The sequence below is a fragment of the Halichoerus grypus genome, chromosome 5 (genome assembly GCF_964656455.1).
Source record: "Halichoerus grypus chromosome 5, mHalGry1.hap1.1, whole genome shotgun sequence".
Classification (NCBI taxonomy): Eukaryota; Metazoa; Chordata; class Mammalia; order Carnivora; family Phocidae; genus Halichoerus; species Halichoerus grypus.
In genome coordinates, this window is record NC_135716.1 from 148,043,017 (window position 1) to 148,068,066 (window position 25,050).

Consider the following 25,050-nt stretch of genomic DNA (forward strand, 5'->3'; position numbering starts at 1 on the left):
TCACTTCTCTGCACATCCTACCTTCCAGAAAGTGGTCGCTTTTCTGTTCAGAGTTGTTGCTATTCTTTTCTTCGATCTCCTGTTGAGTTTGTAGGTGTTCAGAATGGTTTGATCCCTATCCAGCTGAATTCCTGAGACCAGACGAAACCCAAGTCTCCTACTCCTCTGCCATCTTGCTCTGCCCTCGTGATCTATCACATTGATTGATTTGCAAATGTTGAACCACCCTTGCATCCCAGGGAGAAACCCCACCTGGTCATGGTGAATAATCCTTTTAATGTACTGTTGGATCCCATTGGCTAGGATCTCGTTGAGTATTTTGGCATCCATCAAAATCCTGAGGAGAACATAGGCAGTAACCTCTTCAACATTGGACACAGTGACCTCTTTGAAGACACGTCTCTAAAGGTAAGGGAAACAAAAGCAAAAATGAACTTTTGGGACTTCATCAAGATAAAAAGCTTTTGCATAGTAAAGGAAACTGTCAACAAAACAAAGAGGCAGCCCACGGAATGGGAGAAGATATTTGCAAATGACAGTACAGATAAATGGCTGGTATCCAAGATCTATAAAGAACTTCTCAAACTTGGGGCGGCTGGGTTGCTCAGTTGTTAGACCTCTGCCTTCAGTTCAGGTCATGATCCCAGAGTCCTGGGATCGAGCCCCACGTCGGGCTCTCTGCTTAGCGGGAAGCCTGCTTCTCCCTCTCCCACTCCCCCTGCTTGTGTTCCGTCTCTTGCTATGTCTCTCTCTCTGTCAAATAAAGAAGTAAAATCTTCAAAACAAAACAAAACAGAAAAAAGAACTTCTCAAACTCAACACCCAAAAAACAAATAATCCAGTCAATAAATGGGCAGAAGACGAACAGACACTTCTCCAAAGAAGACATACGAATGGCTAACAAACACATGAAAAAATGTTCAACATCACTAGCCATCAGGGAAATATGAATCAAAACCACAATGAGATACCATCTTACACCGGTTAGAATGGCGAAAATTAACAAGACAGGAAACAAGTGTTGGCGAGGATGTGAAGAAAGGGGAACCCTCTTACACTGTTGGTGGGAATGCAAGTTGGTACAGCTACTCTGGAAAACAGTATGGATGTTCCTCAAGATGTTAAAAATAGAGCTACCCTACCACCCAGCAATTGCAGTACTGGGTATTTACCGCAAAGATATAGATGTAGTGAAAAGAAGGGGCACCTGCACCCCAATGTTCATAGCAGCAATGTCCACAATACCCAAACTGTGGAAGGAGCCGAGATGTTCTTCAGCAGATGAATGGATAAAGAAGATGTGGTGCATATATACAATGGAATATTACTCAGCCATCAGAAAGGATGAATACCCACCATTTGCATTGACATGGATGGAACTGGAGGGTATTATGCTAAGTGGAATAAGTCCAGCACAGAAAGACAATTATTATATGGTTTCACTCATATGTGGAACATAATAGCGTGGAGAACCATAGGGGAAGGGAGGGAAAACTGAATGTGAAGAAATCAGAGAGGGAGACAAACCATGCATGATTCTGGACTCTGGGAACCAAACCGAGGGTTACAGAAGGGAGAGGAGTTGAGGGATGGGGTAACTGGGTGATTTAAAAAAAAATGTTAATAGTGTTCACCAAAAAAATAAAAAATCAATCAATAAAATAAATAAAAATAATGCCACAATGAGTAAAAATATAGTTATTTGGAAAATACTGGTTTGGTTAGATCAACCAAATATTGAAACATGGCATTATATGATATCAGTAAATCACATTTATTAATATCACTGATCTCACAGAAAAGTATTTTAAGTAAGGGGAAGTTGTAAAGCTCATAATGACATACAGATTTTTTAAAAATTTGGAATTTAGTTTGAAGGCTCAAATTTTGTCATTGACAAAGAGTTTTCATTTGTTTTCCTTGAATTGACAGGTTTACTTTGTTCCTTTTTTAAGAAAATGTCAACTCTGAATAACATAGTGTGACATCATTTGCTCAAGTAAAAATGGTGTTCTTTGAAAAAACAGTTCACCTCACAGTGTAAACATGTCCTTTTCCTCAGTACAACGGTTGTGCTTTAGTATGTAGCAGAAATGCCTTATGGGTACTTCCAGTTTCATCACACATAATATTAAAAGCACCAAGATTTGATACATATAATAATTTTTGTTACTTCATGGCTTTTTTTTTTAATACAAGTATTTATTAGTATGCAATACAGTGACTACTAGTTCAGCTTAGCACCACTACTTTTTATTTCTTATTATTTATTTATTTGAGAGAGAGCAAGAGCAGGGGGAAGGGGCAGAGGGAGAGGAAGTGAGTGTCTTAAGCAGACAGTGGGCTGAGCGCGGAGCCCAGTGTGGGGCTCAATCTCATGACCCTGAGATCATGACCTGAACTGAAACCAAGAGTTGGACATTTAACTGACTGCACCCCAGGCGCCCCAAATTTTGTTTTTGTTTTTGTTTTGTTTTTAAGATTTTATTTATTTATTTATTTAGAGAGTGTACAAGTGGAGGAAGGGACAGTGGAAAAGGGAGAGAGAGAATCTCAAGTAGACTCCACATTGTTTGAGGAGCCTGACATGGGCTCTATCTCACCACCCTGAAATCATGACCTGATCCAAAATCAAGTGTCAGATACTTAAACCAATTGAGTCACCCAGGTGCTCCTTAGCACCACTACTTTGATTTGCCCGCAGTTTTACTTAGCATTACTTTTGTACAGTCAGTCTCAAGAAATCCCAGGAATCTGTGAACTATAGTCTTGAGAATCACTGCTTTAGATCCATCCTAAAAATGTTGTAAAGGAGTCTAAAAAGAATCAACCTGATATGGGTGAAAATTAAGGGCCTGTCAGAATAAACTTCTACACTCTTTAAAGGCACACCACTAAGTGTAGACACTTATTAATGTAATTTTCATGATGAATGGTATTTAGTCAAAAACTAGTAGACATGAGGGGTGCCTGGGTGGTTTAGTCATTAAGTGTCTGCCTTGGGCTCAGGTCATGATCCCAGGGTACTGGGATCAAGCCCTGCATCGGGCTCCCCACTCCACAGGAAGCCTGCTTCTCCCTCTCCCACTCCCCCTGCTTGTGTTCCCTCTCTCACTGTGTCTCTCTCTGTCTAATAAATAAAATCTTAAAAAAAAAAACACAAAAAACTAGTAGACATGAGAAGTAGCCAAAAGTGATTCATAACCTGAAGAAAAATTTGAAAATAAACATACATGAGTGGTAAAAATAATAGAGTTAGGAGATGATGATTTAAAAGTTATTATAACTATTCTTAAGAGTTTAAAGGAAATCAAGAATGCAATGAGGAAAGAAATGAAAAATACTGAAAATTAGCCAAATGGAAATTCTAGAGCTAAAGTATAACGTTTACCCAAAAGGAGTTAAGAGGCTAGATGCTGTTGACAAAAGATCAATGAATTTGAGAACATAGCAATAAAAACAATGCAAAGTGAAGTGCACACAGCAAATATATTTTGTATTTGTATTTTTGCTTTATGTAGGAGTGGAGGTAGATAGTGGAATGGAGCCTGAGTGACCCTTGGGGGACATAAAGAGTGGCCTAATGTATGTGTGAGTAAAGTTCCTGAACTAGAGGGGCTAGTTAGAAAGGGGGAAATTTTAAAGAAAGAACAGCAGAAAACTACCCAAATTTCATGAAAAATATAAACTCACAGATATAAGCAGCTTAGTAACTCCATCAGGAGTAACTCAAAGGAAACCATATCAAGGTACATCATAATAAAATTGCTGAAAATCAGTAGCACAAAAAATTTAAAAAGTAGTCAGAGGTGAGAAAACACAGACACATTGCACATAGGGAAACATTTAAAAATAATGATTACAGAATTCTTATCAGAAGCAGTGCAAGCCAGGAGATAATCATGATATTTTCAAGTGCTAAAGAAATAAAACGTTAACTTAGAATGCTATATCCAACAAAAGTATCTTTCAGAAATGAAGACTAAATATATTTTTCACACAAACAGAAGCTACAAGAAATGTTAAAGGAAGTTCCTTAGGCTGAAAGGAAATGATAACAGATGGAAAATTAGATCAACACAAATAAATGAAGAGCACCAGAAATTGTAAATATTTGGGTACATATGAGAAATTTTTTATTTATAATTTTTTAAAAAAGAGAGACATTTGAAAAGTGAAAGTAATTACAGTATATTGTGGCGTTTATGAATTATGTAGAAGTAAATGTATGAAAACACACAAAGAACAGGAAAGGAGAATATAAGTATACTGTTATAAGACAAGTCCTATATTATTTGAAGGCAGACTGTGTTAAGTTAAAAATGCATATTGGGGTGCTGGGGTGACTCATTTGGTTAAGCGTCTGACTCTTGATCTCAGCTCAGGTCTTGATATCAGGGTCATGAGTTCAAGCCCTGTGTTGGGCTCCCTACTGGGCGAGGAGCCTACTTAAAAAATAAATAAATAAAAATGCAAATTGTAAACCCAAGAGCAATCACTAAAACAGTGAAATGCAGATTATAGTTATTAAGCCAAGGGTTGAAATGAAATGGAATATCTAAAAATAATAAATTCAAATGAAGGTAGAAAGAAATACCAAAATAAAAAATAAGATAGGACGAATATAAAACAATAAGGCCATGAATACAATTAATATAAATTATCTCACATTCTTTTCTTTCTTTTTCTTTTTTTTTTTTTTTTAGATTTTATTTATTTATTTTAGAGAGATCATGCACATGTGTGCACACATATGGGGAGGGGTAAAAGGGGAGGAAGAGGAAGAGGGAAAAACTCCCAAGCTTACTGTGCACTGAGCTGGGATTCCGATGCAGCTCAATCCCTTGACCCTCTGAGATCATGATCAGAGCGGAAACCAAGAGTCAGAAGCTCAACTGGCTGGGCCACCCAGGCTCCCCTATCTCACATTCTTATGAGGAGGTAGAGGTTGTGAGAGTGGATAAAAAAGGAAAACCAAATATATGTACAAGAAACCCACTTTAAATATAAAGTATAATATTAAAATATATATAGGAAAATGCTAATCAAGATATGAAATGTTACGTTAGTAACATATTATTGTATTATGTTAATATTAAATGAAGTACTTCTGGACAAGGATTATTATTAAGGCCAAATGGAGACATTTTGTGATGAAAATGGCAACTCATCACAGTCATCACAAAGACATGGTATCATAAATGTGACCGTGTCTGGGGCGCCTGGGTGGCTCAGTCATTGAGCGTCTGCCTTCGGCTCAGGTCATGATCCCAGGGTCTTGGGATTGAGCCCTGCGTCGGGTTCCCTGCTCCGCGGGAAGCCTGCTTCTCCCTCTCCTACTCCCCTTGCTTGTGTTCCCTCTCTCGCTGTGTCTCTCTCTGTCAAATAAATAAACAAAATTAAAAAAAAATGTGCACATGCCTAATAACAGAGTTGGAAAGTATATGAAACAAAACCTGATAGAACTGAAATGAGAAATGGACAAACCCACAGTGGTAATTGGAGATTACAGCACTCCTTTCTCATGGTGAATGTTCAGACCAATAGCAAATACGAACAACATATCAACCAGTTTGATCTATTTGAAGTGTGTAGACTCCTCATAATCACAGCAAAATACACATTCTTTTCATATGCATTTGGTACATTCATTAAGGCATAAAATATACTCAGCCATAAAATAAGTCACTAAAAGTTTAAAAATCATGTGAAGTGTGTTCTCTAACAATAGTGGAATTAATAGAAATCAAGAGTCTGGAAAATCCTGATGTATTTGGAAATTAACATATTTCTAAATAAACTAGGTCAAAGAAGGAATCACAAAAGAAATTAGAAAATATTTTGAACTAAATTAAGATGGAAACATGGCATACCAACATTGTTTGATACTGACAAAGTGGTATTGAGAGGGAAATTTGTGGTTCAAATGCTTAATTACAAAAGAAGAAAGTTCTAAAAGCAATGATCAGCCCTTCTACTAAGAAGTAGGAAAAGTGTCCCCTCCCCTCCTTTGACTTATAGCAACAAGATTTACCTTCACTCCTAAAACAGCTAAATAAACCACCCAAAAGGCTTAGAAGGAATACTATTAGGAATAGTATCTGTGCTCACAAGCTAGAAAAGAAAACCTCATAATTCATGAAGCTTGGATAGAGTATTCAAGGCTTTTGCATTGGTAACGGGGGATAATTAGCTTTAGATTAAGTACTACTTGGTTGATACTCACTGACATCTTAGTAGAAAGACCCAAGCACATTGAACTGTTTCCAAGTAACTTACCTGCATTTTATTTTTTTTTTTAAAGATTTTTTTTTTTTTTTTTTTTTTTATCTGAGAGAGAGAATGGGAGACAGAGAGCATGAGAGGGGGAGGATCAGAGGGAGAAGCAGACTCCCCGCTGAGCAGGGAGTCCGATGCGGGACTCGATCCCGGGACTCCAGGATCATGACCTGAGCCGAAGGCAGTTGCTTAACCAACTGAGCCACCCAGGCGCCCCGCTTACCTGCATTTTAGAACAAAGCCCAAGAATATAGGAATAAAAAAATATTCAGTACCCATCAAGGTAAAATCCACAATGTCTGGCATCCAATAAAAATTGCCAGGCATTCAAAAATTCAGAAAAACCTGGCCCATAATGAGGAGAGAGATTAAAAACAACTCAGAACTGACATAGATGTTGGAATTAGCAGGTATGGACATTTTAAAATAGTTTTTATAGCTCTCTTATGCTTACATTTAAAAGAGAGAGGAAAAGGGTAAAAAATGTGAGCAAGCCTGTGGTTGCCTGTGGTGGCAGAGTTCAGTAAACTGGGTTTAGTGCAAGGTGATATTTGAGAATGATGTTGTGAAAGAGGCCATAAGAAGTCTTCTTGAGAACCTTTATAACAACAGGATGTTTCGCATTAAGAGAGCACTGGACCTGACTATGAGGCAGCAGATTTTGCCTAAAGAGCAGTGGATAAAATATGAAGAGGATAAATTCTACTTTGAACCATATCTGAAAGAAGTTATTTGGGAAATAAAAGAGAAGAATGGGCAAAGAAATAATCATGGAATTGAAATCTGTGGTAGCAGCTGTCCTACAAATATTTTTAAGAAGTTGGGTAAACATGAAATGTACAATTTAGAACTATTTGAGCTGCAAATGTATTACTTTAAATAAATGTCTAATGTAATTATAAAAAAATGAAAATAAAAAAGAAAAGATTTAAAATAATAAGTCATTGAAAATGTTAAAATGGCCCAAACTGAGTGTCTAGAGATGAAGACCATGATGTCTGAGATGAAAAATTTACCAGGTAAGATTAACAGACGGCGAAGAAGAAAAGATTAGTAAATTTGAAGATAACACAGTAGAAACCACTTCAGGAAAGCGTTTGACAGTTTTCTACAAAGTTATTATACAATGACCATTCCTCTTCTAGGTATTTACCCAAAAGAAGTGAAAGCATGTCTATGAAGACATGTACATTATTGTTTATGGCAATGTATTTGTAAAAGCACCAAACTATAGATAACCCCAAATGCCCATAAACCAGTGGATGGATAAACACATTGTTGTATATCTATATAATGTAGTACTACTTAGGAATAAAAGAAATGGACTGTTGTTACACACAACAATGTGGGAGAATCTCAGACTTTTTTGAATGAAAGAAGCCAGATTTAAAAAGTATATTAATGCAGTTCCATTTATATAAAATCATAGATAATTCTAACTAAACCATAGTTACAGAAATCAAATTAGCAGTTCTCTGGGGATGAAGTAAGGAGAGTGTAGAGGAATTACCAAGGGGCATAAAAAACCTTTTTATGCATAAACCTACAAACTTGCGTATGATGAATTTCACTTTTTGGATATATTTATCAAAACTTACGAGATTGTAGATTTTAAATATGTGCAGTTTATTTCATGTCAATTACAATAAAGCTATTAGGAATTTTTTTAAAAAAGAGCAAATAAAATTCCAAAGTAACTGTAGAAGGAAGCAAATTATATATGTGTATACACACAAACAGAAATCAATAAAGCAGAAAATGGATAAATAGTAGAGAAAATGAACAAAATAAAACTTACAGCTGTTTTTTGAGTAGATGAATAAAATTGATAATTCACTTGATACTGTGAATAAGAACAAAAGAAAGAAAGCACAAATTGTTCATATTGGAAATGAAAGGAACCTTTAGATGTTAAATGGGTTATAAGGCAACATCAAGAACAAATTTATGCCAGTAAATTTAAAAGATATATCAAACTTTAAGAAGCTATAAAGATTATTTTAAAGGTACAGATTACAGCCAACAGAAGAAAAAATAAAAAATCTGAATAGGTGTGCATCAAATATATAAATTGAATTGATAATCAAAAACCTTCCCAGAAAGCAATCCCAATATTAGATGACTTCACTGGTAAAGTCTATCTAATATTTAAGGAAGAAATACTAGCAATCATTCATAAATAGAGAAAGGATAATGTATTTCCTAATTCATTTCATGAAATCAGCATTACTCTAATACTAAAACCAGACAAAGACATTACAGGAAAAGAAAAGTACAGACCAATATTTCTTAAAATTATAGAGGCAGAAATTCTTTACAAAATATTTGCAGGTTGGGTGCCTGGGTGGCTCAGTTGGTTAGGGTCCAACTCTTGATTTTGGCTCAGGTCATGATCTTAGGTTCATGAGATGAAGCCCCAAGTTGGGCTCTGCACTCAACATGGAGTCTGCTTGTTTCTCTCCCTCTGCCCCCACCCCGCTCGTGCACTCTCTTGCTCACTCTTTCTCAAATATAAATAAATAAAATCTTAAAAAAATATTTGCAAGTTGAATTCAGTAAAATGTAATAAAATACACATGTATATAATATACCTCACGGTCAAGTCAGTTTATTCAGGAATGCAAAGCTTGTTTAGCAGCTTATAAATCATTCTTGTAATTCACCATATTAGAATAATAAATGAGAAAATTCATCTGATCATTTTAGTAGGTGGAGGAAAAAGCACTTAATGCCCATTCATGTTGTAAAATAAAAAAACTCACAACTAGTAAGAATAGAGGGAAACTTTGTCATCCTCATAAAGCACATTGCTGAAGAACATACAACTAATATACTTGATAATTAAAGACTAAATTCTTCCCCCCCCCAAGATTAAGAACAATGCAAGGTCCACTTGTAACACATCTATTCAGTGCTTTATAGAAGATAGGCAATAGCCATTAAGCACACAAAAAGATGATCAGTGTCATTAGTTATTATTAATCATCAGAGAATACAAATTAAAACCATAGTTAGAAACCACAGCCACTGGAATGACTAAAATTAAAAAGACAGAAAATTCTTTTTGTTGATAGTGATATGCAGCCATTGGAACTTTGGTGGGATTCATGATGGTATAATCACTTGGGAAAACAGTTTGGCAGTTTTTAAAATAAAGTTAATCATACAGTCTAGCAATTCCATTCTTAGGTATTTATTCAAGAGAAATCAACACATATTTACAAAAGGGTTTACACAATGTTCATAGTAGCTTTATTTGCAGTAGGGAAAAAACAAACATATTTATCAGCAGGAGAATATATAAATTGTGCAATATCCATATGTATTTTATTTGTTGCTGTGTAACAAATGACTCAAAATTTAGTGATTTAAGAAAACAATTTGTTATCTCACAGTTTGTGTAGATGAGGAATCCAGGCATGGCTTAGCTGGTCTCTTATGGGCTGCAATTAGTATGTCATCTCAAGGCTCAACTAAGGAAGTATAAACTTTTGAGATCACTGATGTGGTTGCTGACAGGATTCATTTCGACGTTGGCATTGAGCCGAGACTCAGCTCTTCACTCACTCTTGGTTGGAGGCTGCCCTCTGTTCCTTACTATGTTTGCCTATCTCTATACCAGTTTACAAGGCAGTTGGTTTCATCAGAACAAGTAAAGGGCAAGAGAGAGTGTGCTAGCAAGATGGAAACCATAGTCTTAAAACTGATTTCAGAAGTCACATCCCATCACCATTATTATATTCTCTTCATTAGAAGTAACTTGGTACAGCTCACACTCATGGGAGAGGGAATTACAAACGGCATGAATACCATGAGGGTGGGGAGCATTGGAAGTGATTTCAGAAGCTGCCTACCTTACAAAATAATGAAATACTACTAAATAATGAAAAAGAACCTTATTGGTACACACAACAGTGTAGATGAATGTCAAAAACATTATGCAGAGCAAAAGAACCCAGGCATAAAAGGTAACAGCACTAATCTTTAGAGTGAGAAGGAAGATCAGTGGTTGGGTGGGAGAAGGTTTTTGTTTCAAAGGGGTATGAGTATCTTTTTGTGATATTACATCCCCAGTGCTTATTATATTATAACTGGAAGTTGTATCTTTTGAACACCTTCATCCACTTCCCAACTCTCCACTTCTGGTTACTACAAATCTGATCTCTTTTTCTGTGTGTTTCTTTCTTTCTTTTTTTAGATCCTCATGTAAGTGCGATATATAGTACTTGTCTTTCTATATCTGACTTCTTTCACTTAGCATAATGCCCTCAAGGTCTGTTCCTGTTATCAAAAATGGCAGGATTTCCTTCTTTTTTATGTTTGAATATTGAAATGTACACATACATCATAACTTCTTTATTCATTCATCCATCAGTGGACACTTAGGTTGCTTCAGTATTTTGGCTATTGTAGATAATGCTTCTATGAACGTGAGGGTGTAGATATCTCTTTGACATAGTGTTTTTGTTTTCTTTGAATATATTGCTGGATCATATGGTAGTTCTGTTTTTAATTTTTTGAGGACCCTCCATGCTGTTTTCCCTAGTGGTTGTGCTAATTTACAATTCCACCAGCAGTGTACAAGGGTTCCTTGTTCTCCACATCTTTGCCAGCATTTATTATCGCTCGTCTTTTTGATAGTAGCCATTCTAATAGGCATGAGGTGATATCTCATTGTGGTTTTGACTTGCATTTCCCTAATAATTAGTGATGCTGAGCACCTTTTCATTTACCTCTTGGCCATTTGTGTATCTTTTTTGGAAAAATATCTGTTCCGGTCCTTTGCCCATTTGTTTTTAAAGATTTATTTTGTTTATTTTAGAGAGTAAGAACAAGGGGGAGGGACAGAGAAGAGGGAGAGAATCCTTAAGGAGACTCCCCACTGAGTGCAGAGCCCAATGCAGGGCTCGATCCCAGGACCCTGAGATCATGACCCGAGCCAAAGGCAGACGCTTAACTGACTGAGCCACCCAGGCGCCCCATGCTTACCCATTTTTAATTGGATTGTGTGTGTGTATGTGTGTGTGTGTGTGTGTGTGTTTTACTATTGTGTTGTGAGTTCTTTATATATTTTGGATATTAACTCCTTATCAGATATATGGTTTGCAAATTCAGTGGACTGCTCTTAATGACATCTGCATAGCTTCATTTTTCCAAGTAACATATTAGGATGCTGTAGTGGCAGTGCCATCTTGTGTTAAGATCTTTGGTGTCAGGCAGACCCAGATATGAATACTGGCTCTGAAACTTCCTGCATTCCAGTACTTCACTGACCTATATTATTTTGGATATCCCTAAAACAATAACTATTGTTTATTTAGAATCTATACTGGCCAGGTACTATGCTAGACATTTATGTGTGTATTACCTTAGTTAATACAAATCAAAATAACCAACATTTTTTGAGACACATACTAATATAAAATATTTCCATGCCTTATGTGATTTAATGCAGCAACCCAATGAAGTGTTGGTACTATAATTATCCCCACTTTACAGAAGAAGAAATTGAGACCAACAGAATAAGTTTTTAAAATATGAGGAAATCAGGTTGCTGTCAAGATTCTGGTTTCATTTTCTGTTCTTCTCTACCTGTGGAATTAGACTTTTTGTATGTTACCCAAGCTTGTTGCAAAGAGTAACTGCAACTTCAACTTAAGATCTCTTTTTGTTTTTTCTTTAAGAAACTTCTTTCAGGTTGTGAATGCTAAGAGTATCTCCAGGAGTCTATAGAAGGTGAAGATTGGTTTCTAAGAGGAAAGCACTGGGCAGACTTGCAAGAGCATAAGCTCAATTCCAGACAAGTACAGCTCTAGAAATACCAACCTTAGCCATAAATGAAAAGGCAATGTTTATATATATTTGGTATAAAAAGTATGGCTTATTTTTTCTACCATTTCCATAAAAGAACAATTCTTTGTCAGCAGTGACATTTTTTTGAAGTCCAAAGTTGATAAAAGTTTGTGCTTGTAAAATATATTATGATGTTTAATCACTATCAAAAGTGCCCAGATAGGAATTTTCTTTGGGGAAGTAAAACTTTGTCACTAAGGCCATGAAGTGTTTGATTGTAGCACTGCTTACTTTGGCAACTGTATTTCCATAGTACTTGTGTAGCATAAGTTTTTTTCCTTTGTCAGCATGGAATTATTTTTCCTCTTTTAATATATAACAATCAGTTTTTTTCAGTATTTAATCACTTATTATAAATGGGGTTGAATTATATGTTAATCTAAAAGTATAGACTGGGGGCACCTGGGTGGCTCAGTAAGTTAAGTGTCCGACTTTTGATTTTGGCTCGGGTCATGATCTCAGGGTTGTGAGATTGAGCCTGCATCAGGCTCCATGCTGGATATGAAGGCTGCTTAAGATTCTCTCCCTCTTGCCGACCTTCCACAGAGGTCAGTTCTACACCTTCAGTCGTGTGTTCTCTGGGCTGGTGTCCACTGGCTTGAGGGTCAGGATCATGAGACCCAACTACACCCCTGGGAAGAAGGAGGACCTGTACCTGAAACCCATCCAGAGGACAATCCTGATGATGGGCCGTTAGGTGGAGCCCATTGAAGATGTGCCTTGTGGGAACATTGTGGGTCTGGTGGTTGTGGACCAGTTCCTGGTGAAGACTGGCACCATCACTACCTTTGAGCATGCCCACAACATGCGGGTGATGAAGTTCAGCATGAGCCCTGTCGTCTGGGTTGCTGTGGAGGCCAAGAATCCGGCTGACCTTCCCAAGCTAGTGGAGGGTCTGAGATGGCTGGCCAAGTCGGACCCTATGGTGCAGTGCATCACTGAGGAGTCTGGAGAGCACATCATTGCAGGGGCTGGGGAGCTGCACCTGGAGATCTGTCTGAAGGACCTGGAGGAGGACCATGCCTGCATTCCCATCAAGAAATCTGACCACCTAGTCTCCTATCGTGAGACTGTCAGTGAGGAGTCGAATGTGCTCTGCCTGTCCAAGTTCCCCAACAAGGACAACCGGCTGTACATGAAGGCACAGCCCTTCCCTGACGGCCTGGCTGAGGACATTGACAAGGGCGAGGTGTCCGCCTGGCAGGAGCTCAAGCAGCAGGCCCACTATCTGGCTGAGAAGTATGAGTGGGATGTGGCTGAGGCCCGCAAGATCTGGTGCTTCGGCCCGACGGCACTGGCCCCAATGTCCTCACAGACATCACCAAGGGTGTGCAGTACCTCAATGAGATCAAGGATAGCATGGTAGCTGGCTTCCAGTGGGCCACCAAAGAGGGGGCTCTGTGTGAAGAGAATATGTGTGGTGTGCGCTTTGATGTCCACGACGTGACCCTGCATGTGGATGCCATCCAGCACGGGGTGGGGGGGGCAGATCATCCCCACTGCCTGGCGCTGCCTCTACGCTGTGTGCTGACTGCCCAGCTCCAGCTTATGGAGCCCATCTACCTTGTGGAGATTCAGTGTCCGGAACAAGTGGTTGGTGGCATCTACGGTGTCCTGAACAGGAACCGGGGTCAGGTGTTTGAGGAGTCCCAGGTGGCCGGCACCCGCATGTTTGTCGTGAAGGCCTGTCTGCCCGTGAATGAGTCCTTTGGCTTCACCGCTGACCTGAGGTCCAATACTGGTGGCCAGGCCTTCCCCCAGTGCGTTTTTGACCACTGGCAGATCCTGCCGGGGGATCCCTTCGATGACAACAGCCGCCCCAGCCAGGTGGTGGCCGAAACACGGAAGCGCAAAGGCCTGAAGGAAGGCATCCCGGCCCTGGACAACTTCCTGAACAAATTCTAGGCAGCCCTCCCCTGCCACCCACTACCCCGGATGGGACTCAGCACTGTATCCGGCTGACGATCGACCACAGCAACAAGCCCTCGCACTCTCCGTAACACCTTGAGACTGTCCACGGGGACGCTCTACCTGACAGGTTCTGGGGCCCACTCAGTGCCATCACTCAGTGTGAACACTTGATGCCGTTTCTTTCGATATTTATTTCAAGATTTCAGAGGCAACAGAAATGCCCTGGCAGCTGGGACTTATTTGGCCGGTGGGGGTGGGGGAGGCGGCATGGGACACTCAATACTTTTTACCATTTCAGAAACTCAAATGTCCAAGAAAAAAAAAAAAAAACAACGCATTAAGAGGTTTATTTGGGTAAATGGTCTGTAGTGGATTTTCCCCCCAGAAAGGGGGAGGGAACAAGCAGGTAGACCTTTCTCTTTGGACAGAAGCTAGAAGGCAGGAAACTGTGCGGTGTCACCGTGAGCACCTCCAGCTGTATTAGTGCCATTGGAATAATAAATTTGTTATGGTGGTGGAAAAAAAAAAAAGATTCTCTCCCTCTCCCTTTGCCCCTTTCCCTGCTCATGTGCTCTCTCTCTCTCTCTCTCTAAAAATAAAGTATGAAAAAGTATACTTTTAAAAATAAAGTTTTTTAAAAAAAGGCTGGATTAGCAGCAACCTAATAGAAGTAGATATATGCAATACTTTTATATTCTGATTCAACAATCTGCTTAATATACTGTAGTTCTAGAAATTAGCTGATTGATTTATAAGTAGACTTGATTCCTGAAAAATAATTTGTGGAGCACTGGGAAAATTTTGATTCCTCACTGTTTTTCATTAGCATCATGTTCATTTTTGCCTTTTTACCTTTAAGTCTTTTGTCTTCACTGAATAGAATAACTTTTGGTGTGGCACTCCTTCACAACCCAGCTATCCTTCAATCTGGGTTTAAGTCTCATCTCTCACATAAAGCCTTCTCTACTTATCCAATACATTTTTTTTTCTTTTTGAAATTCTGTTGCTTTTCTCTTTAACATAATTTAAATTGTCTTCTAGATTATATACATTGGCTTTATTTTTCAGCTGCTTTCATGGATGTTATTTCCTTTTATCCTTAGACCCTGGAAATAGTTAAGAAAGGCAATATTATTCTCCATTTTATGATACAAAAACTAAGAATAGATATTCGATTTCTTCAAGACCCAAATCTTCATTCTAAAATCTGCTTTGCTTATACTATACCACTTCAAGTTTTATACTTTACCTGCTATTCCTACCACATGCTGAGCACATAGTGGTATTGTCAGTTGATTGGCTTAAAATACGTTGTTTCTAATCAAAGCCCCAATCACTGGTATCTATTTCTTTTAAAAAGCTATGTAATTAATTAACTAGTTAATTAATTGTAGAATCTTTTGTCATAATTAATCTTGAAGCCTGAGTTCTTCAAAGGGGCAACATTTGTTTAAGATTTGAAGTTTGGAATATGGAAATTTTCTTATTTATTCATCAGACAAATGTCATTGACTGTATACCATATGCCTAATATTATTGGTAGCCCTGGATATGGACAAATGTTGATTGCATTATTTTGTTAGTAATATTCAGTCTTTTCTTATTTATACAGGAGAGATTAAACAGATTCTAGAAAATGAACTTCAGATACCTGTGTCTAAAATGCTGTTGAAAGGCTGGAAGACCGGAGATGTGGAAGACAGTGTGAGTTTCTTAATTGCCTAGAAATAAAAGAAAGTTAAGTCATGCAATTGACTAAATGATATATAAAAATTGGTTTTTATTAGTTTTGTTACATATGACAGAAGTAGATTTTGGTAATAGTAACTTAGTTTAAGGAATCAGCCAACAGTGTTTTTCAAGTTAAAACATTTTCATGGTAAGCCAACAATAGTTTTGAATGAGTTAGGTATGTAAATGAGAACACTATATGGCATGTTTTTCCTATTTCTAACTGTTAATATAGGAGTTAGTTTGGTACTCTTTTTTGAGAGCTTTTACTTTTTTATCAAACCTCATAGGGTGTCAGTAAGTGCCCTGGAATAATAATTTACTGAGCAATTACTTACTGGCCTGAAAGAAGTCATATACAATGTATACATGTATGTCAATATTGATAATGGAACAAAGATAATAATAAGACATTTTTTTAAACTTGGAAAATTTAATGGTAAGAATCTTTGTTTACTTGGGTAGTGGCAAGTGCATGGGATGAATTGTACTTTAAGAATTTTTATAAAGTGTTGCAATTTTAAGGCAGTAGTTGCTGTTCTCAACGACCCAGTAGCAGCCTCAGGTATTAAATATTTCACATTCTGTTTCTTTGTCTGACAGAGAAAGTGGGGAGGGAAGGAAAGAAATGAATTAATGCTAAAGTTTTAGATGTTTGAAGTGCAAATAATTATCAAATCTTTTCATAGTTACTAACTTGATATTTCAATATCTAGGCATAAACTTAGAATCTTCAACTTTTGGTTCAGTTCTTTGTCAGTGACTTCTGGTAGACATTGTGCTTATAAATATATGTGAGTTCATTTGGTATATGGAGATGTTTGGAGTATTTCAATAAGATATTTATGTGAATTTCACATTAGCAAGATATTTATAAATTTAGGTAGAAGTTAGTGATGTACTATTTTAGGGGTCAGCAGACTTTCTATACAGAACCAGGTTATAAATATTTTAGGCTTTGTGGGCAGTACAGTCTCCATTGTAGCTACTCAGTTCTGCTGTTGTAATGTGAAAGGAACCGTAGGCCATATGTGAAAGAGTGAGCCGTGACTGTTTTCCAATACATCTTTATTTGTGGACACAGAAATTTGAATTTTATGTAATTTCACATATCATGAGATACTCTTCTTTTGATTTTTTTCCCCCACCATTTAAAAGATGTAAAAATCATCCTTAACATCGTAGGCCATATAAAAATAGGCAATGGGATAGATTTGTCCCATGGGCATAGTTTGCTGACCCCTTGTGCTACATGGCTGTTGTAATTGAAACATAGGTTAAAAAATAAAAAGAAATGCTATCTGAGTAAATCAACAACCTTGGCAGAAATAAAACACTAAAGTGCATTAGTTTATATGGCTGTATCATTTATTTGTTCATTTATTGAGAAATCTATGGATATGAATCATTTGCACATGGCATTTTCAGTAGTTTGTAAAGAGAAAGGCAATTATTTTGAAAATTTTCTTAAAGCTGTCTGTTCTAATATTTGAACATAGTCTTTTGTCACCAACAATATTTTCAGTTACTTATTTCTATGTACTCTTTTCCTAAGGTGATTTCTGCTATTCCTATGCCATTAATTTTCTGATTGCTCCCAGATTTATATTTCCAGGTTATACTTCTGTGAATTCATGTATCCAAACTGGTAATTCACTTTGGTACTTGCATACCTTATGACATCTTAAAGTTAGCGTGTTTAAAATGGAGCTCTTGGTTTTCCTTTCCATACCATTTCTCTACCAGTTTCCCCCCAGTAAACAGCAGCACTGTATAGCCACTGCTGAATCCAAAAATATGAGCATCCAGTCTTTTCCCATTTCAAACAACACCTAATCCTTTGGTAAGTCCTATAGCTTCTGTCTCCAAAATATATGTCAACTATGGTCACTTTTCAGCATTTTTATCATGCTGCCTAATCTAGGCCATTAGCATCTTTTGCCTGGACGAGTGTAATAGCTTCATCATTGTTTTTCCGGCTTCCTTTCCTGGGTTCTTCCTTACATTCTCCACACGGCAGCCAGAATGATCTTTTAAGAACATAAATTGAATTATATCACTCTCCTGTTAAAACAGTTTTTTACTGCACTTTGAATAAAATTCAAGCTACTCACCATGGTTCAAAAGGCATTGTATTTTTATGCACTGTTCACCTCTGCAACCTCATCTTCAACCTTTCTTACTCTCACTTTCCATGATGCAGCCATAGGAACCCCCTTTTAATTCTTCTAATAGAACCAAGCACTTTATATCTTTACCTGTACCTTCAACTGCTTGGAATGCTTTGCCCCCAGTTCTTCACATGGGTGGCTCTATTTTATCCTTCAGGTCTCAGTTTAAACATTACTTTCTCTAACAGGCCTCTATAAAATTAGGTTCCCATCCCACCAATTTCTGTCATAGTCCCATGAGTAAATGTTTGTGGAATGGATGAATGAGTGACTTAAAGAAAGTATCCTTTTATATAATCATTCCGTATGTGATTTGAGGGGGAAGATTTAGTGGAAAATCTTTGGATGGTGGTGTAGCAAAAGGACAGTAGTGACTTGATCAAGCAGTAAGAGTAAACATTTATCAGTAATCCAACAGTTAAAATAATGAAAAATAGAAAGGTAAAAAATAATTTTCCTATGTATATATGCGTGTGTTTTGTTTGCATGTTAACTCTAGAGAGGTAACACAGATCACTTCCAAAAGGACTTACAAATATTTGATATAAAGATTCGGAACTTAAAGGTGAAATTATGAGTAATTGCCTACTGCAGTGTTTTTGCAGATCATGGGTTACAAATACATTAATGGGTTGTGAAGTGAATTGAGTGGGTTATAGTCAGCATTAAAAAAAAGAAATAGAATAGAAGATGTCAGAGTACATTGCAAATAGTAAGGGTATTTTTACTTAACATATAGCTAATATTAGTCAAATGAAGTCCCAATGTCTATGGAGTAAGACTGTGTACTTAGTAAGATGAACCTTCTTGTGGAGGGATCAAGAATGAGTTCCTCATGTTTTATGTTTGGGTAAGATCAGCCTCCTGTCTCTATTTCCATCTGCAGGGTTAAGAGAGATTCCTAGACATTCATTCCACTTGCTTTCCAACACTTTCAGCCTTAATATTATTGTTTGATTAAACCAGGACTAATTTTATTACTTCTTTTCCCACTGTTTATGCCAGTCACTGCAAGGAGTCTTAAGATTCTCATATCACCCCTCACTCAAATTTCCATAGTTTCTGCATAGGCCATATCTGTCTCTATCCTTTTTCGTTTACAATACCTGAAACCTGTTTGCTATTCCCTGTGGAACTAATTTTATCACTAGCCAGATTCCCTCTGTTGTCAACCTCTTCCCTGCATATTCCTTTCACCATCTTCCTCTGACTGAAACCTGCCTTCCTGAGGACATTGTTTCTCTATAGCCTTCCCAGTGGTTTTTTTTTTTTTTAAGACACAAAAGTGAGTATTTAATGAGAATAAGGAAATAAATCACAATGAATTACAAATTTCACAAAGCTAAAATATACCTCAAACATCACAAAAGGCAGAAAACTAAAGTATTTGCATTAACTGCCTGACGCATCTCTGTAATACTTTTTTTTTTTTCCCCACTTTTAGTTTGTTGCACACTCTTTGATCACCTTTTGATGTGACAATAATTTTATAATTGATAGTTTAGAGAAGTTTCTTTCAACTTCAGACTCATTGGTAATGTCCTGTAGCTTTCTGGAATTTTTTTTTTTTTAATTTTATTATGTTATGTTAGTCACCATACAATACATCATTGGTTTTTGATGTGGTGATCCACGATCCATTGTTTTCGTATAACACCCAGTGCTCCATGCAGTACGTGCCCTCCTTAATACCCATCACCGGGCTAACCAATGCCCCCTCCCCCCTCCCCTCTAAAACCCTGTTTGTTTCTCAGAGTCCATAGTCTTTCATGGTTCATCTCTCCCTCCAATTCCCCCTCCCCATTTTTCCCTTTCTTCTCCTAATGTCCTCCATGTTATTCCTTATGTTCCACAAATAAGTGAAACCATATGATAATTGACTTTCTCTGCTTGACTTATTTCACTTAGCATAATCTCCTCCAGTCCCATCCATGTTGATGTAAAAGTTCGGTATTCATCTTTTCTGATGGGTGAGTAATATTCCATTCTATATATGGACCACATCTTTATCCATTCATCTGTTGAAGGGCATCTCGGCTCTTTCCACAGTTTGGCTATTGCGGACATTGCTGCTATGAACATTGGGGTGCATATGGCCCTTCTTTTCACTACATCTGTGTCTTTGGGGTAAATACCCAGTAGTGCAATTGCTGGGTCATAGGGTAGCTCTATTTTTAAATTTTTGAGGCACCTCCACACTGTTTTCCAAAGTGGCTGTACCAACTTGCATTCCCACCAACAGTGTAAGAGGGTTCCCCTTTCTCCACAACCTCTCCAACATTTGTTGTTTCTTTCCCTGTCCATTTTTCCCATTCTAACTGGTGTAAGGTGGTATCTCAATGTGGTTTTGATTTGGATTTCCCTGATTATAGCCTTCCCAGTGTTAATTGCTTTTCTTTAGCAGCCATCATACCACTGGATTATCTGGTAAAATATGTGTCCTTATTGTACCTCACTTCCACTTCCAGACCTTTATCAGTCCTTCCTCTCTTAAAATCTTCAGCTTTGAATTTCATGTTAAAAGGTCATCACCTATTTATTGAGGTCATCTCCCTTCATTTCCTGATGATTTTTAGGTCCTGGTCTATAATTGCCCCCCTTAATTTTTAGTAATTTAACTATCTTTATAAGTGGTTCTTCCAATACCTTGGCCTCTTAGTTTCTTGAATTTCTTTCCTACAGAAATCTTTTCCTCCACCCTGCATCAGCTATATCTTCCAGTGGTCCTATCATTTAATTATAAATTTCAAATCTTAATTTTAGGCTTCCATTTTCTGCTTACTATCTCTTATCTTTCTAGTTCATTTTTTTGGTATCTTAACTCCAGCAATCCTTCAACACTATTTAGGCCTCCAGTCCATTGTTTCTACCATCCGTTTGTGATCATTACCTCCTTCATGTCCTCTCTTCCTTCCTTAGAGTGGATTAAATCCCACAATTAATCATTATAATCACTTTCTTGCATAGAGTCTCAACTCTTTCTTTATGGATCCTGCATGACAAAAGTCCTTATTTTCAATAAATCCAACTCCATCTCTTCTGTGCATTACAGCTAAATGTGGCTACAGACAAATAAAATCATTGGTGTATCTTTAAATTCATGATCATGATCTTTAGAGAGTCCCTTAATGTTGCTAGGCAGTCACAGTATATTTACCTGGTTTATCTACATCCTAAATGGTTATTTTATACTTATCCTCTCCTCAGACCTTTAAAGCACTTCTCCCTTATTCTCGCTTTCAGCTGATAACTTGACTTCCTGTTTTGTTTCACTCACAAAATAAAGGCAATACAAGAAAATTTCTATAAGCTTGGTCTCTCTTTACTTACCTGCATCTTACACACATACTCTTCTTTTGTTACTCTAGATGGCCTGTCCATTCTCCTTTCAAAGACCACACCTCCATATTTGCTTTGGATTACATTCTTTGTGTCCTCTGGCCTATTCAAGGACTTCACTCTTAATTCTTCCGTGTGTTTCCTGTATCATCAATATTTTCCTCTAGTAGGTCATTACCTCTAATAGAGTGTAACCACAAACATGATGTTCTTTCTTCCATTTTTCTCTTGATCCCACTTCCCCTTCCAGCAGTCGCTCCATTCCTCTAGTCCCCTTGATAACAAAACTTCCCCCAAAGACTTGTTTATATTTCTTGTCTCTATTTCTCCCCATGCCTCCTGAGCCCAGTCTAGGCAGAGAATTGCTTGTGCTCTTGTCAAAGTACCAGTGAAGTGACCACATAACTAAATTCAGTGGTGATCTTATCCAGTGTAATGATTTTTAAGTGCATTTATATGCACAGTTTTATATGTTTAATTTATATCTCCACCGCAGACCTGTTCCCTGAATTCCAGATTGATATATCCAGCTGCTTATCTTTTCCACTTAAATGCCTAATACACATATCAAACTTATCTGTCCAAAATAGAAGTCCTCATCTTCATTCTTTCCCATTTCAATTGATAGTAACTTCATCCTTCTAGTTATTCAGTCTAAAATCTTTAGGATCATTACTGACTCCTTTTCTGTCATAACATATATTCAGTGTGTCAAGAAAGTTTTGGCACTATCTTCAAAATATATCCAGAATCTAGCTATTTTGCATCACTTCTACTACCATCACACTGACATAAGCCATTATCACCCTTATCTTAGTATATTCCATTAGCCTTCTGTGTGCTTCTACCCTCCTCTGCCAACCCCTTCCCATCTGTTTTCAACATAGCTGACAAAGTGATTCTTTTTAAATGTGAATCTGATCATGTCACTCCAGTAGTTTACCTTTTCATTAGGAGTAAAAGTCAAAGCCCATAGCTCAGTACATTTCTTGTCCCTACCGTGACTGTTCTCTCTCTGACCTATCTCTACTAATGTTCATTTGACTTCAGTTACATTGGACTTCTTGTTGTTCCTTAAGCATTTTATGCTGTTTTCTTTGCCTGACATATTCTTTTTCTGTATTTTCTCATGAATTGTTTTGTCACCCCTTTACATCTTTGCTCAAATGTCACATTCTCCAAGTAAGCTCCACCCTGATCATCCAGTTTAAAATTACGTAACTTCCCACCCCCATATGCTTCACCCCCCTTCCCTGATCTATCTTTCATCCAAAAAATTATCACTTTTTAATATTCAGCTACATAGGTTACTTACTTTATTTATTCCTACTAAAATGTAAAGCTCTATAAGAGAGATCAGGGGATTTAGACTGTGCTGTTCACCTCTATATCCTCAGTGTTTGAAATAGTCCTGGCACAGAGTAGGTGGCTCAATAAATATCTGTCGAATAAATATGTATGTCCTGAGTTACGATGTAAAGATATAAAATGTGTTTCTTAATGCATTTTGCTGTCAAAAAAAGTTTGAGGGGTGCCTAGGAGGCAGAGTCAGTTAACTGTTTGATTCTTGATCTCAGCTCAGGTCTTGATCTCAGGGTTCTGAGTTTGAGCCCCACATTGGGCTCCACGCCCAGTGTGGAGCCTACTTTAAAAAAAAAAAAAAAGTTTGAGCTATGTTAGTATTTACCGTCAAGTTAGGAATTTGAAAGGTATGTAGTAATTTTATGGCCAAAAAAATTTAGTGAACTTTTGTATGGTTTTCAAGATGTAGTTCAGATGTATCCCAAGAGTAGTTTATTCACCCTGGATGGATCATTTTAACATAAAAATTCTCTGGAGAAAGAGTTAAGTGACCTAGGTAACATTTACTAGAGATCTCATCCAAGTTACCTTATTTCTCAGGCTGCAGCTCCTCATCTATAAAGCCATTGGGTTGAGTTGCTCACTATGATCTTTTCTAAGTCTTATGATCTCTAAAAACCTCCATTGCTAATTTTTGCTATAATGATCCTGGAACAAAGTGCATATTAGTTTCAAGGATATACTTCTTCAGTGAAGAAATTAATGACTCTTAATTGTGTGTTCTTATCTATTGTATCTCATCATGAGCTAAAGATTTTGTATTTTATTTTTAATGTTCATATTTATGCTTATATATATATATATATATATATATATATATATATATATATAGGAGAAACAAGTTACTTGGTTTCAATAGTTCTGCATTATTCTGTTTAGGAAATTGTCAAAAGTTTCAAAAAATTACAATATTGAAAAAATTTTAAGAACTTTAGGGAAAAAATGAACAATATACAATCAACAGTCATTTTTTTGTTTTTAATTTTTCTTTTTCAGACGGTCTTAAAATCGCTACATTTGCCAAAAAACAACAGTCTTTATGTCCTTACACCGGACTTGCCGCCACCTTCATCATCTAGTCATGCTGGGTAAGGTGTTTACTTTTCCTGAGAATCTGAAATGAAAAGCTTGATTGTTAAGTTGCTTTAAGCTGTATATAAATATCAAAATGAAATAAAATAAAAATCTTGCTGAAGCTTTAACTTACCAACAACTATTAACTACATAAAATTTCAAACTATTTGGTTTGGGTAGTTTGATTTTAGTGGTGGAATTTTTTTTCCAAAGAAAATCTTTAGCAAAACTCCATTATGGGAAAAATAGTAAAAAATGATACTGTTCTGTTTGAAGGGGAAGGACTAGTGTTGGATGGAAGAGATTGAGTAAATGGAACTCTAGCTTCTCCCATGGCTAAAGAAGGCATACCTTTGAGGAAAATTCATCAGGCACTGCAGAATACAGCTTGAAAAGCACTGATACAACATTTTTATTAAGATTTTATCTCTTTTTGGAATAAAGTATCTCGTTCTTTTTTCATTATTCACAGTGAAACGGGACATTTATAGAATGATTAAATGATTTTAATATTAAATTATGGCATTATTATTGCTAGGTGGTACATGATGTTAGTGATAGAGTAATAATTTTTGTGAGTACAGTATCATTCCAGAACTATGTTTAAGTTGTTTTTAGATTTTCACAGTTTTTATACACATTTACTTCTTTTTAAATACTACTTGGTGATTTTGTGTAGACCTGTGTGCCTAAACTTGGGATATTCTCAAACTTTTCCTACCACGTATCAAATATTTTTATTATTATATAGTAGAAGGAAAAAATTACTGTTTTTCTCTACTGTACTACTCACAGAACACTTCTGGCTACCAAATATGTGGCAATTCTTCAATACCAGCTTGATGTTCTATAATTTAAATAAATTCTGAAACTATCTACCTGGAGATAGCATCTAATCCCATAGGTTCAGGGCTCAGTTCCATAAGACTGCTCCCACATCAGATACTATTTCAAGTCTAGGTTGTCTCCTGTGCTTCTGAACAACTGGGTATACATTGGAGGTTCCCAAAACCCCCTTCTTGGGTTTGATAATTTGCTAGAATGACACACAGAACTCAGAAAAGTGCTCTACTTACTATTACCAATTTATTATAAGACATATTTTAAAGAATATAGATGAACAGCCGGATGAACAGATAAATAGGACAAGATCTGGAAATGTCTTGAGCACAGGAGCTTAAAGTTTGGGGTGTGCCACTCTTACAGCACATAGATGCATTCTTGTTCACCAACTTGAAAGCTCTTTAAAACCCATCAGCTAGGGTTTTTTATAGAGGCTTTATTACATAGGCACTATTGACTAAATTATTGGCTATTAATAATTAACTCA

At 37.0% G+C, this 25,050-nt stretch overlaps 1 protein-coding gene and 2 pseudogenes across 6 annotated transcripts in view; all 3 read left to right on the forward strand.

Annotated features, from left to right (window-relative positions):
• The window catches only part of FAF1 (Fas associated factor 1), a 503,750-nt gene that overhangs the window by 199,735 nt on the left and 278,965 nt on the right, over positions 1 to 25,050 (forward strand). For all 6 annotated transcript variants that reach the window (XM_078073166.1, XM_078073168.1, XM_078073169.1 and 3 more), the window contains 2 exons: positions 15,656 to 15,747; positions 23,643 to 23,734. In XM_078073166.1, the coding sequence (XP_077929292.1) occupies positions 15,656 to 15,747; positions 23,643 to 23,734 (184 nt within the window). The remainder of the gene's footprint in view (positions 1 to 15,655; positions 15,748 to 23,642; positions 23,735 to 25,050) is intronic.
• On the forward strand, positions 5,478 to 7,835 carry LOC118538290 (cytochrome b-c1 complex subunit 7 pseudogene; annotated as a pseudogene).
• On the forward strand, positions 7,238 to 14,073 carry LOC118538293 (elongation factor 2 pseudogene; annotated as a pseudogene).